Here is a 14,621-nt window from a genome sequence, read left to right as displayed (position 1 = left end):
AGTAGTTTCGTGTTTCTAGGTGTGATAGATGATGAGCTATACCACACATCGGCACTTTGTATTTTCGTCTATCGTACATTTTTACATTTTATCACATAACTCGGCATCTATCGTGCCTAGAAATATGAAACTACCACCATTCGACTCATCGTATTGAGACGAATCTAATAAGCTGTGTTTCATTTCTCTATGATCACTGGATGCTGAGATATATAATAAAATGTATTTTTTTTAATTTTGTAAATGAATTTTAAAAAAATTTCTTCATTTTTATTAAAAAAATGTCTTTAAACGAACCCTTAAAAACTTCTTAAACAAAAAACAATTTCTATTAAAAAATATTTCAAGTGTTTTTTAAAACAAATAAAAAAACTCTTTATTAAAAAATATCTTAAAAATTTCTTAAACAAAAAATAAAAAAAACTTTAAAAAATTTTAAACGTATATAAAAAAAATTCTAATATCCGTTATACAAAATGAAAATCTTACTTATTGTAAAAATCATTATTGTTATACAAATAAAAATATGACTTTTTGCGTAACTGCTATTTGGTTATACAATTTCAAACATATGACTTATTAAGAAATTACATAGTAAGTTTATACAAAATTGGATCCCAGTATTATATGTATTCTTCGGGGTCCTATTGGAACTGGGCTATGATGGACGAACTTGTTGACATACGCCGAGACAGAAACCGCGCCTACCACAATATTAATGGTAGAAGCCGCCATGATTTTTGGGACTCTGTTGCCAATAGGTTCATATGACTAATATCTATAATTTCTTTAAGAAAGAATTTAAATTCAAATTAACCAATCCATTTAATTGAATCAGAATAAATAGAATATTTTGAACGAGGGTTTCTGGGCAACAGTGCAGCCAAAAGTGGAGGAACCTCGTCAGAGATTACCATGTAAGTAAATAAATAAAATTACATTCATATAAATTAAATGTATTTATCGAATATTCAAACTGATTTTGATATTTAGAACTATCGTCCTTTATCATAATGGTAACCCCTGGGCGGCGGTGCGACGCGTACCGGCCAAAGATATTATTGCGAATTTAGAACGAGATTTTGGGAGAGGCCGGGTAATTATACTATAATAAATTTTATAATTAATATTTACGTTCATGTTTTAAATTTGATAAATTTGATTAATTTTAGTCACGCGTGATGATCATAGAGCAAGGAGAAACTTACCTACACTCCCCGGTAAAAAGTATCCGACCACCCTAAAAATTAAAAAATCTTAAAAAATTCAGTTGGCCCAACAATAAATTTATATTTATTTTAAAAGTTTGAGACATGATGACACTTTTTAAAGTGTTTTTTTAGCTTAATTATTAGTAAAAATTGGCGACATTTTTAATTCAAAAATGGCTTTAACTTTTTAATAGAGCAGTTACGGCCAAATCGAATTCCAGAAATCAACTTTGGACTATGCTTATGTTTAAAAATCGAAAGATTGGACGTAGCCGTAAAAATCCACCACGAAGATCATAATTTTTATACTAAAATTTGGCAAAAATGGTGATTTTACCGTTTTTACATATAAAAATTATGATCTTCAGTGGTGGATTTTTCGGCAACTACCAGTCCAATCTTTCTGATTTTTTAAACATAAGCTATTTTTTAGTCAAAGAATTGATTTCTGGAATTCATTTGGCCGTAATGTTTCTAGTTAAAAAGTTAAGAATTTTGCCATTTTTAATTAAAATGTCCGCCAATTTTTACTAATAATTAAGCTAAAAAAACACTTTTAAAAAGTGTCTCATGCTCAAACTTTTAAAATAAATATAAATTTATTGTTGGGCCCACTGAATTTTTTAAGATTTTTTAATTTTTAGATGGTCTGGATACTTTTTACCTGGAGCGTACATATCGTGTAAGAAGATAATTATTTTTTTTATTATTTATTAAGGAGTAAAGCAGGTCCAGTCCGTACCAAATATCGGCTGGAGACTATGTTTTTTTTGGGCTGCGACTGATACTGACATCCACGCCTCGCATTGCCTAGGTACTATTTTATAAAATAGTAGCGAACAAGTATCAAATGTGTATTTTTTTATTAAGTTATAATAAAAATTAGAATTTACTTTAATTTTTAACATAAAAATTGTAAATAATAAAAAATTCATAAATAAAAATAAATTTGCTTTCCCAAACTTTAAAAAAAAGGTGTTTATATAAAAGAAAAGTTGTTTATATTATTTTTGATTATTCAATAGTATCACATGCCCCTTATATATGTTCTACTGCATATGCAGCTTTAACGATCGAATAGTAATATTACGCAGGTTTACAATCTCGTAAATTTTCAAAATATTTTAACCGTAATATTACGCAGGTTTACAGTTTCGTAAATTTTCGAAATATTTTAACCATAATATTACGCAGGTTTACAATTTTGTAAATTTTCAAAATATTTTTAACCGTAATATTACGCAGGTTTACAGTTTCGTAAATTTTCAAAATATTTTAACTGTAATATTACGCAGGTTTACAGTTTCGTAAATTTTTGCAATATTTTAACTGTAATATTACACAGATTTACAGTTTCGTAAATTTTTGAAATATTTTAATCATAATATTACGCAGGTTTACAGTTTCGTAAATTTTTGAAATATTTTAACCATAATATTACGCAGGTTTACAATTTTGTAAATTTTCAAAATATTTTTAACCGTAATATTACGCAGGTTTACAGTTTCGTAAATTTTCAAAATATTTTAACTGTAATATTACGCAGGTTTACAGTTTCGTAAATTTTTGCAATATTTTAACTGTAATATTACACAGATTTACAGTTTCGTAAATTTTTGAAATATTTTAATCATAATATTACGCAGGTTTACAGTTTCGTAAATTTTTGAAATATTTTAATCGTAATATTACGCAGGTTTACAGTTTCGTAAATTTTCAAAATATTTTAACCGTAATATTGCGTAAATCTTACGATATTGAAAACTTGTGTAATATTTTAACCGTAATATCACATAAATCTTACGAAATTGTAAACTTACGTAATATTTTGAAATTTTTCGAAATATTATGCCATAAACTTTCGTAAACTTACAAAATCGTAAACTTACGCAATTTTTCGCACTATAAAATTTCCTGATGTAAATGGTTGATATTACCTGTTGAAAGTCCTCCATGAAAGTAGGTGCTCTCTAAAGGTCGTAAAATAAATTGAGTACCAGTATCATGCAATGGATATAAGATAAGTAGGCGGCGTGTACCTAGCTTCAGATCAGCCTAAAATGACCCGATGGGAGATGTCTTCAAGTGGTGCTGTTACCTGAGGAATTAAGTACTCAGTTTAATGGTTACCCATGGAGATGATAGGACACAGACCCGAGATTAGTCTCATAAGAGGCAATGGGAGGTCTGGCTATTAACACTAGCAAAGTAAAATGATAAAACTACCACTATTCAATTCGTCTCAGTAAGACAATTCTAACAAGCTATGATATATTTTTATACGATTATTAGATGTCAAGTTATTTAATATATTCTTTATATAACTGTGATTATAAACGGTTCTTTTTAATATAAGATTTTTGAGGATAGGTGTGATAGTTACTATAGATAGATTGTGACTATATAGGATAGATTTTAATAATAAAGTGTTTTGAACATTTAACTGGTATGACTATATAGTAGAATGTGTTTATAATGGGAGTGACTATAGAAGGAATTGACTGTACACTTTCTATTTAAAAAAAAATTTTTTTTTAAAACTTACAGCGTATAAAAAAGGTCCAGAACCTACAAAAAGAAAAAAGTAAAAGGTTAGTATATGCCTATACACCTTCTATTTAAAAAAAAATTTTTAAACTTACCAGTCTGAATGGCGTTTAAAAGAGGACCAGAAGCTATAAAAAAAGAATAAAGAAAAGGTTCTATTTATTAATATATATATATATATATATTTAACTTACTGGTCTGAACCTAAAAAAAAAAAAGAAGAGGAAAGGAGTATGCATACGACTCTATTACTCCATAATCATATGATATACATATTTCCGATCAGTTCCTAATTAATTTACTGATCATTGATAATTTTTTTTTAAAAAAATTATTTATCCGTACTTTTTTTTTTTGTAGGACAACTTTTTGGATTTCTTCTTTTGTAAGATGTCAAACATCGGACTTGAATAAACTATACAAGTAAAAAGTGAGTGTTATATGTACAGTACATGTAAAAATAAAGCTTAATTCATTAAAGAAACAATACTAATGTTTTTTTTTCTAATTTTTTAGGATGCTGAGCTTCTTAGATTTCTTGTCTTTTGTAGGGACGTGAACCAGACAGGTGAATGGGATGGGTGGGTGTGTGTGTGCATAGGAATAAAAAATATATTTATATTCCTTAGACTTCTTGGATGAACCCGAATTTGAATTTTAAGTATGTAAGTTAGAGGGAAGAGGAGGTTCTTTTTTATTAATATATTATATATTACTAACATTTACTCTAATTTTTTTTCTTCTACCAGATATTCTTAATCGAACCCAGACTTGAAGATAGTATGAGTGGGAGTTTTACTTAATTGCTTCAAAGAAATGAATGTATTAATATTTCTTTTTTTTACTTTAGGACGTGAACTTCAACATATATCATTAATTAAGTTCTTTATCAATAAAAAATCAGTTTATTACATACAATAAAATAAAAATATTACAATAAATAATTTTACAATAAATTTTAATTACATATAGATTTATTGGTAACCGTTTGAAATTAAAAAAATTATTATACAGTAAAAAGATTGGAATGCTGAAACTATGGCAAAACTCTAAAATTTTAACACTTCAAATACGATTATCTTAAAAAATTATTTGTACAATAATATAAATATTATATAAATATTATATTATTATCATATAAAAATCAATAATTTATCAGATATCCAATAAGAACCAGATAACTTGTTGATATGAGTTTAAAAAAATTATTTATAATCATATAAATATCACTTGCCTATCGGTTACTAATCTATGTTCAATTTTTAAAATGATCTGCTAGTGGCATATCAGTTTATGATATTTTTCCGATTTTATCTGATATGTCACAACCCGATATCTCATCATTTAACCAGTGACTTTAATCACGACAATTATATTGTTATAATATTGAAATCTTTTTCCATAAATCACTGTAAATATTGGAATTTATTTATTAAAGATTATAGATTATTTTAAATAAAATCACAATTGTTAGTGTCTAAAATGGTAAGAAGTAGCAATTTGATTTTATTCTTAACATCGGGAAATTTTTTGGGGAGCAGATCTGCGCAGATTTTCAGAAATTATATCTGCGCAGATCTTATACCCTGGCGCAAAACATTAGAGGAAAAATCCAATAAAAAACTGCGCAGATTTTATAAATAACAAAGTTCTGCGCAGATTTTTAAATAAAAACCTTCGAAATACCTCAGCAATTTTTTTCAGTAAAAATCTGCGTCACAATAATACAAATTAATTTATTGCATTAATTACTAATTTATTTATATAATCAAAATTACTTTTTTATTATATATTAACAAGTTTACAAATACAATTGAAATCTATTACTAGTCATTGCTATTCATCATCTCTTTACTGCACATTTACATGTTGTTAATGGTTTGGACATTGTTCCAGTTAGTTCGATTCCAACAAACAACGGATACCTACAAACGAAAAAAAATTTCGAAGCAAGCAGCTTCGAAATATCTAACCCAGCAGTCTGGGACTTAAACATAGAAGAAAAAACGATCATTAGTATAACGATCATTAAAGAAGTAAAAAAAAAAGAAACTTCAAAGTATTTACCTTTGAAGTTCTTTAAATGGGAACCCAGGACCTAAAATAAAAGAAATATGAACGTTACTAATGTTCGTCAAATAAATTAATAAAAAATAATTTTGAAAGGTTTTACCTTCGATATGGGAGTCTGGAACTTGTCTTTCGGCTTCCTTTACCTAAAAAAAAAGATATACGAACGTTAGTTAACGTTCGTCAATAAATTAATTAATAAAAAATAATTTTCGAAGGTTTTACCTTCAATATGGAAGTCCGGCAGCATCCTGGATCTACAAAAATAAAAACAAACGTTAATGAACGTTCGTTAAAATAAAACAAAAAAAAATTATTTTTTCAAAGTTTTACCTTCGAAATTTCATCCAGGAGGCATCTGGAAAGCCGTAAAAAGGGAAAATTGAAACGTTAGTAAACATTTCGTTCAAATAAAAAAAAACAAAAAAAGTAAAAGAATTTCAAAGTTTACCTTCAAAATTCATTCCAGAAGACTCAACTTCCAAAGTAATAGTTTTTTAACAAAAATTTGCATATCGCCACGAAGACGGAGAAAGATGGAAGAGTGGATTCTTTTTGAATGTTGTAATCGGAAAGGTTCACAGGAAGCCGTCAACCTACAAAAAAAAGAAAAAACGAAACATTAGTAACGTTTCATCAAAAATAATAAAAAAAGTAAAAGAATTTCGAAGTATACCTTCGAAATTCTTTCAAGAAAGGGTATTATGAAGCCGTCAACCTACGAAAAAATAATATCGAAATGTTAGTCTACATTTCGTTCAAATAAAAAATGAAAATACAATAATTTCGAAGTTTCATCTTTGAAATCCCGTCCAATCCAGGTGGCTACCGGAAAACTTACAAAAGAAAAAGAAATCAAAACATTAGTAACGTTTCGTTTAAATAAAATAAAAAAAAAAATAGTTTCGTAATGAAAAGTTCGTTACGAAACTAACCATGTTGAAAATTCCGTCCAGGCTGAAACCAGAGAGCCAAAAATCTAAAAAAAAAAGAATAAAGAACGTTAGAAACGTTCTTTTACAACAATAAAATAAAAAAAATAAAAGAATTTTGAAGAAATACCTTGAAATTCCGTCCAGGAGAATTCAGGAGAGCCAGAAACCTAAAAAAAGAAAATTGAAACGTTAATAATGCTTCATTAAAATAAACAAAAAAAAATTAAATAAAAAATAAAAATAAAATCGAAGTTTACCTTCGAAATTAAAGTCCTTCGGCGTCCTGGACCTACAAAGAAAAAGAAAAACGAACGTTAGTGAACGTTCGTTAAAAAAAAAAGAGACTCCTTTTTTTTTGAAGTTATTTACCTTCGAAATTGAATCTGAGACACGTACTTTCGGCGTCTTGGACCTACAAAAATGAAAACGAATGTTAGTTAACGTTTGTAAAAAAAACTAATAAAAATAAACACTTTCGAAAAATATAAAGGATAATATACCTTCGAAATGGAGCCCACGAAGCGTCCAGAGTGCTGTAGTCCTACAAAAAAGAAAAACGAAACGTTAGTAAACATTTCGCTAAAATAAAAGAAAAAAAGTAAAATGAAATTTCGAAGCCTTACCTTCAAAATAGGAGACCGGAACCTGCCTTTCAGTTTCTTGTACGGTTGTACCTACGAAAAATAAAAAAATGAATATTAGAATTAGTAACGTTCATTAAATAAAATAATAAAAAAAAAATCGAAGATTTTACCTTCGATATGGAAGTTCTTTCGGCTTCCTTTACCTAAAAAAAAAGAATAACGAACATTAGTGAACGTTCGTTTAAATAAAAAGAAAAAAAAATTTAAAGGTTTATTTTACCTTCGATATAGGAGCCCGGAACTCAGTTTCAGCTTCCTTTATCTAAAAAAATAAGATGAAACTTAGTTAACGTTCGTCAATAAAGTTAACAAAAAAAAAAATTTTTTTTTTCGAAGGTTTTACCTTCAAAGTAAAGTCCGGAGCTGGTTTTGGCGTCCAGGACCTATAAAATATAAAAACGAACATTAATTAACGTTCGTTAAATAATAATAAAAAAAAAATCAAAGGTAAAGGTTTTACCTTCGAAATTAACGTCTGGAGCCGTACTTTGGCGTCCAGAACCTATAAAATGTAAAACGAACGTAAATTAATGTTCGTAGGTATAAATAAAATAAAAAAAAATTCGGAGGTAAATTTTACCTTCGAAATAAATGTCCGGAGCCGTACTTTGGCATCCAGGACCTAAAAAAAAATAAAAAATGAACGTTAGCGACGTTCGTTAAACAAAAATATAAAAAAAAATTTTGAAAGTAAAGGTTTTACCTTCAAAATAAATGTCCAGAACTGTTCTTCGGCGTCCAGGACCTATAATCGAACGTTAGCAACGTTCATTAGATAACTTAATTAAAAAAAAATGTCCTGAGCCGTACTTTGGCTTCCAGGACTTAAAAATATGAAAAATGAACGTTAGTGGCGTTCGTTAAATAAAAAATTATTTTTTTAAAATAAATTAAGATTCGGAGGTAAGCATACCTCTGAATTCCAAAAATCATCAATAGGTTCCATCCGGAACCTATATAATATAATAAAAATTATTTTTTTTTTAAAAAATAAATTAAAGATTTGGAAGTTAATATACCTCCGAATTTCAAAATCATCGATAGGTTCCATCCAGAACCTATATAATATAAATAAAAAATTATTATTTTTTTTTTAAATAAATTAAGATTCGGAGGTAAGTATACCTCTGAATTCCAATATCTTTGATAGGTTCCATCCGGAACCTATATAATATAAAAAAAATTATTTTTTTTAAAAAAAAATTAATTAAGATTCAGAGGTTAGCATACCTCCGAATTCCAATATCTTTAATAGGTTCCATCCAGAACCTATATAATATAAAAAAAATTATTTTTTTTTAAAAAAAATAAATTAAGATTCGGAGGTAAGCATATCTCCGAATTCCAATATCTTTGATAGGTTCTATCCGGAACCTATATAATATAAAAAAAAAATTTTTTTTTAAAAAAAATAAATTAAATTTCGGAGGTAAGCATACCTCCGAATTCCAAATAAAATCATCGATAGATTCCATCTGGAACCTATATAATATAAAAAAATTTTTTTTTCTCTAAAAATAATTAAAGTTTCAGAGGTGATATACCTCCAAATTAAATTGACAATAGACTCTATTATGTTCTTGACTTACAAACTGAACGTTAACTGACGTTCATTAAAAAAAATTTTTTTTTTCAAAGAAAAAAAAGGAATACGACTTCTTTTTAGTTCTAATTTCCCTGCATGTTGCATAGATTATGTGCCGAATGTTAGACAAATTTGCCTTAAAGACTCCGAACCTTACAAATAAATTTTTTTTTTTAAAAAAAAAATTTCTCTGATAAGTTTCGAAGCTTAAAAAATAATAGAAATATTTTTTCTTTGGAATCTTTAACAGATTATTTCCTAAAAGGTGTTGTAGAAAAATTATTTCACAAAGTTTTTTTCTTTAGTAATAAGTGTTGTAGAAAAAATTATTTTTTTAAAGTCTTGTAAAGTTTTTCTTTTTAAAGAGTATTGTAGAAAAAATCATTTAGGTATTAAATCAAGTTAGAGTTAATTAAAGTTTAAATATTAAATCAATGATGAAATTGCAGATCGAACTGATATTTTAATGAAAAAAAAGCAAAAATCTGCAAAATTGCAGACTTCCGCATAAATTTCACATAAAAAAAAGCAGAAATCTGCAAAATCGCAGATTACCGCAGAAATTCATACATAAAAATCGGAAACTTGCAAAATTGCAGATTATTGCATAACTTTGTAAAAAATAAAAAGCAGAAATCTGCAAAATCACAGACTTCCACATAAATTCACAAAAAAAATGCGGAGATCTGCTAATTTTACAGATCTCCGCAGTTCTGCATCTTAAAAAATTTCCCGATGAAATCAAAATTTGATCACAATGTACCAAAATAATTAATAATTTTTATATCCTTATATCTATATAAATCAATTATCCAACTTGATTTTACATCGTTACTGAGTAGCAGGGAAGGAACTGCCATTATATGGGTTGGGGCTTAGCAAAATTCTTTCCTTGAAACAATCTGCTACTCCAATATCTCTTATTAGTTTCATTTTTTACTTAACTGGCCGACCCTTTCTCATGTACTACTTTACAAAAATATAATAAAGATTTTACTTCAAATTTTTTAAATGTGTGTGCATGTTTTATATATACTATTGCTATAGCATTTATTTTAGCCCAGTAAATATTATTTCAATTTGAATTAAAATTTCTTTCAGTTGACTAAAAATTTCGATTTATTTTGATTTTGGCCAGAATTAAGCTCAAGTCACCAGGTGTCTCTGGCTGGAATTATGAAGAGTTTCGAATTTTGAACTTCAGGTTTCCAGCTTACTGAATGTAATCACATGATAATATCTATCTAGAACCAATAATAATATTATCATGTGATTTATTTTAATATGTGACTTGTTGCAAAAAATTTTGATTTGGGCAAAAAATTTTGATTTCTTTTGATAAATTGCTTTCGAAAATTTTATAAGTTCCTGATGCAAATATCTAAGATTACATGATAGAAGCAGTTGTACAATTGCACTCCCGTTTTGTGGGTGCAGTTTTTTAAAAGTCACATGATATGTGATTATTGTGATATTTGATCTGTATTACATTATATACTTTTCGATATACGAAACGCGAAAATTTTTTTTTGAAGTATAATATTGAAGTATTATACTTACACTTTATACTTTTTAATTTTAGCAATGAGCTCTAAGACATTACAAAGTATAGAAGGTATAGTTTTATTTTTATGTTTATTAAGTGTTTATTTATTATTTTCTTGTTAAATTTTTAAGTTTTTTTTCAAGTCTAACGTTACATTTTGCTTATTAGAGTCCGAATTGCCACCTGACTTAAAAGAAATTTTGCCTTGTGATTATAAATATCAGCTTGAAAAAATGGACATACTTCCATCATTATTTACTGATAAAGATATAGAGTTAAAGCAATTTATCTTTGACTTATTAATAAATATTCAAACAAAAGATGATGCATTGATATGGTTTGAAAAATTTTAAGAAAAATCAAAGACTACAATATGTATAACTAGAGAGCAAACTATAACAGGAAAAAAAATTGTTTTTAAAGAAGAAAGGCATTGTATACATAGTAAAACTGTAAAAACAAAACAGGGTTCAAGAACTAGTAAACAAGAAAATAGCCTTCGTACACGTAATATTAATTGTCAATCCAAAATGTTAATGCGCATTGAAAAAAAAAATTTAATAATGCATGTACACATTAAATATATATATAATCATATTCCATATTCAGCTGAATCACTTAGCTTCCGCCCAGTTAGCAAAATTACCTGAGATAAATATATTGAATTATTTAAAAATGGTTACTCACCAGCAACTGCAATTTATACTTATGAAGATAATTTACATTTAGCAGCTGCTAATGAAAAGGAATTAATTACTTTGTTGGCTGACCGAGCAACAAATTCAGACTATAATTTTGTTTACAATCTCTTTAAAAAATATAGAGAAATTAATTTAGGTGCAAGTAATGGATCAAGAATGTTTGAAAAATTAAAAGAAGAAGTTATAATTCAGGATTAGGAAATGCAATACTATGTGAATATAATAAAGAACTTGGGCAACCATTTATTCTTGCTATTGTAACTAATTTAATGAAAAGAGTGCATGAAAAAATTAGACAGGCAGGAGAGATCTGTTATTTTGATGCATCATCTAGCTTTGATCCTTTAAATACTTCAATTACGTTATTATATACCAGTTGTGTTGCTGGTGCGCTTCCTTTTGATCTTTTTTTAACTTCTGATGAATCAGAAGTTACAATTGAATTTGCCATTAATAAATTAAAAAGTATTTTACCTTCAAATGCATTTTTTGGTCGAGGAGTAGATCTAGATCCTTCTATGTTTATGACTGATGATTCTGCAGCTGAACGTAATGCTATTGAACTTTGCTGGCCAAATTCAAAAAGGTTTCTTTGTATATTTCATGTGCTACAAGCATTATGGCGTTGACTATGGAATGCTAATAACCAAATTAAAAAAGATGATCGTTCAACAGTTATTTCAGATTTTAAAAGAATTTTATATGCCAATTCAGAAAATATTATGAATGTTGAATACCAGAAATTCCAGTTACAATGGTATAATAAGTATTCTAAATTGGCAAGGCATTGTTCACTCCTTTGGGAAAGAAGAGAATTTTGGGCAGTATCATTTCGTAATGGTGCTTCAACAAGAGGAAATCATACAAATAATTATGTAGAAAGGAGCTTTGGAATTATAAAAGATATTATTTTTAGTAGAGTTAAAGCTTATAATCCTATTCAAATTTATTTTTTTATTATTGGTAATATGGAAAGATTTTATGAAAGGAAGCTTTTAGCTATTGCAAATAAGCAATTAAACAGTATTTCAAAAAGGTTTTTTTGTCCAAGGTGGGAATCTGTTGACCAAAATAAAATTGTTTCTGCTAATATTGAACATATGTATTATGTTCAAAGTACGTCAAAGTCAGATATATTTTATATAGTTGATTCAAATATTGGTATATGCACATGTCCGAAAGGTAATGCAGGAGGGCCTTATAAACATCAAGCAGCTGTGGCCATTAATCATCAATCAACTATATACCTTCATTATTTTTGATGTGTTATACTTATATCGCACAAGGCATTTGTGTAATGGACAAATCCTTTTATGTAAAATTTCATGCTGAAATAAAAACTAAGGATTTTTTAGAAAATAACGCCACAAACATATTAGGAAATGATAGTAACATAAATAATATATGGGAAAATAATAATACAAATCCATCAGAAAGTCCAGAAAGCCCATTGGAAAATAACAATAACAATGCAAGCCCATCAGAAAATAATCATGCAAATTTATTGGAAAATAATGCACTGAGATTGTTAGATACGAACTCATCGGAAATCTTTGCAAGGTATATATAATAATGCTTAAATTTTTAAATAAATTGTCTGATATTATAGTGTTTATGATATTTTATTTTAGATCTTCGGAATTAGAACTTAATCACCAAAATAGAGAATATCGTGTCAAGTTAATTAAAGAATTTCTTGATTCTGTTTATCAAGATGTTACAAATAACGATCAATTATTATTAGGCATGGAAAGTTTTCAAAAGGGGTATGAAAAAGCTAAGAATACATCTAATGGACAACTAGTATCATATTTACACCAAAATTATCAAAATTTGGATTCAAGATTTAATGTGAAAAATCGCAAAATTCCAGTACAAGTAGCTTCAATCCAAAGGCGTAAACATTCTAAAGAGAATGATCCTAATATGATGCCATCTAGGAAAAAGAGAAAAATTTCAAAATTATCGCACAATTTATCCCAATCCATAAAGAAAAATATAAACAGCTAGATTACCTTTTTATTCATTATTCTTTATTAGGTTTTTAATGTATGGTATAAGTAAAATATAATAATATTACAATTATTTTCACTTAGTAATTATGTTCTTCATTTTTTGTATCAATAAGTCAATAAAACAATAAGCAAAATGTAACGTTAGACTAACAGGGCAGACATCCCCATATTATCACGATATTGCTGATCATTTTGCCGATCACTTGTCTAATATTATCACATAAAAAAATACCGTTGAATTAGTTTTTTCACAAATTCTACATAATGATGTAAAAAATTTCGATTTTATTTACTTTATTTTATTTATTGTTAATAAATTAGTTCTTAAAATAATTCATAAAGATTTTGTCAAATATCAGACATATATTAATTTTACAATAATTGTAAGCATTTATTTAATGATAACTTTTGGGTTATCAAAAATTATCCAGGTTTATTTTAGCCATTGATTCTTGAATACCTAAATAATATACTGTAAAAGTTTCAAGTTTCGCCCGAAGATCTGTGGCTTCGCCCAAAGCTTCAAAGTCACGTTAGCAGATGATCGGCATATATATAGCATATATATTAATTATTGAAAATTTGACATAAAATCTAACTTTGGAAACACACCTTATTTTGCCACAATACTTTTATATTAATTTATTGGTAAATTAAACTATTAAATAAAATAATTTAACATAAATTGTCAGGACATTTATTGCTTGGAATAAAGCTTCAAATTTAACGTGATATCACTTATATCATGATCGGCAAGTGATCGACATTGTGATATAATGCATGTCCGCCCTGTTCGTTAGACTTGAAAAAAAACTTAAAAATTTAACAAGAAAATAATAAATAAACACTTACCTTCTATACTTTGTAATGTCTTAGAGCTCATTGCTAAAATTAAAAAGTATAAAGTGTAAATATAATACTTCAATATTATACTTCAAAAAAAAAGTTTCACGTTTTGACGTTTTGCGTATCAGGTATATCGAAAAGTATTTTTTTTTATTTTTTATTTTTTATTTTTAAAATATAGACTCGACTGGGGTCGAACGCTAAATAGGAATAAACATGGTCTAAGAGATCAATGAATTCTAAGCTAGTGTTATACCCAACCTCTCGGAAGAAGCCCGAAGGGGTCGTCTTGCCCATTATTCAACCGAACAAACAGGCATAACCGGGAGTTCAGAAAGTACGATCAAAAGAAAAGGAAGAACTAAAAAAATTAAAATTAAAATTACATGAAGAAGAAAAATTATCTATATTTAACTCAAAACTACTAGGATGCCGGACAGAAGATAACCATCCACCGGAATGTAAAAAATTACATGTGCACAAAATCAACCACATCGGTAGTTGCGGTAAGTGAGAAGGAC

The 14,621-nt window shown here is 27.6% G+C and overlaps 3 protein-coding genes across 3 annotated transcripts; 1 reads left to right on the top strand and 2 right to left on the bottom strand.

Moving 5' to 3' along the window:
• Window positions 1-5,601: 5,601 nt before the first annotated feature.
• On the bottom strand, window positions 5,602-6,292 carry OCT59_025795 (uncharacterized protein; the record flags this gene model as incomplete). The annotated part of the gene is made up of 5 exons (XM_066141073.1): window positions 5,602-5,683; window positions 5,826-5,856; window positions 5,932-5,974; window positions 6,054-6,085; window positions 6,280-6,292. The coding sequence occupies 5 exons, from the start codon at window positions 6,290-6,292 to the stop codon at window positions 5,602-5,604; spliced, it is 201 nt and encodes a 66-aa protein (XP_065992303.1).
• A 330-nt stretch (window positions 6,293-6,622) lies between these two features.
• Window positions 6,623-8,669, bottom strand: OCT59_025794 (uncharacterized protein; the record flags this gene model as incomplete). Its single annotated transcript, XM_066141065.1, has 17 exons — window positions 6,623-6,664; window positions 6,764-6,807; window positions 6,891-6,930; window positions 7,021-7,052; window positions 7,133-7,175; window positions 7,264-7,296; window positions 7,387-7,437; window positions 7,518-7,550; window positions 7,628-7,669; window positions 7,751-7,790; window positions 7,881-7,909; window positions 8,015-8,029; window positions 8,111-8,152; window positions 8,321-8,360; window positions 8,427-8,465; window positions 8,533-8,571; window positions 8,638-8,669. The coding sequence occupies 17 exons, from the start codon at window positions 8,667-8,669 to the stop codon at window positions 6,623-6,625; spliced, it is 636 nt and encodes a 211-aa protein (XP_065992302.1).
• Window positions 8,670-10,576: 1,907 nt separating this feature from the next.
• Window positions 10,577-13,249, top strand: OCT59_025793 (uncharacterized protein; the record flags this gene model as incomplete). Its single annotated transcript, XM_066141054.1, has 8 exons — window positions 10,577-10,607; window positions 10,707-10,875; window positions 10,969-11,045; window positions 11,229-11,381; window positions 11,468-11,788; window positions 11,900-12,421; window positions 12,526-12,799; window positions 12,871-13,249. 8 exons carry the CDS (start codon window positions 10,577-10,579, stop codon window positions 13,247-13,249), a joined length of 1,926 nt encoding a protein of 641 aa, XP_065992301.1.
• Between the last annotated feature and the right edge of the window lie 1,372 nt (window positions 13,250-14,621).

The sequence above is a fragment of the Rhizophagus irregularis genome, chromosome 5, assembly GCF_026210795.1.
Source record: "Rhizophagus irregularis chromosome 5, complete sequence".
Classification (NCBI taxonomy): Eukaryota; Fungi; Glomeromycota; class Glomeromycetes; order Glomerales; family Glomeraceae; genus Rhizophagus; species Rhizophagus irregularis.
This window is presented reverse-complemented; position numbering and strand designations above follow the sequence as displayed.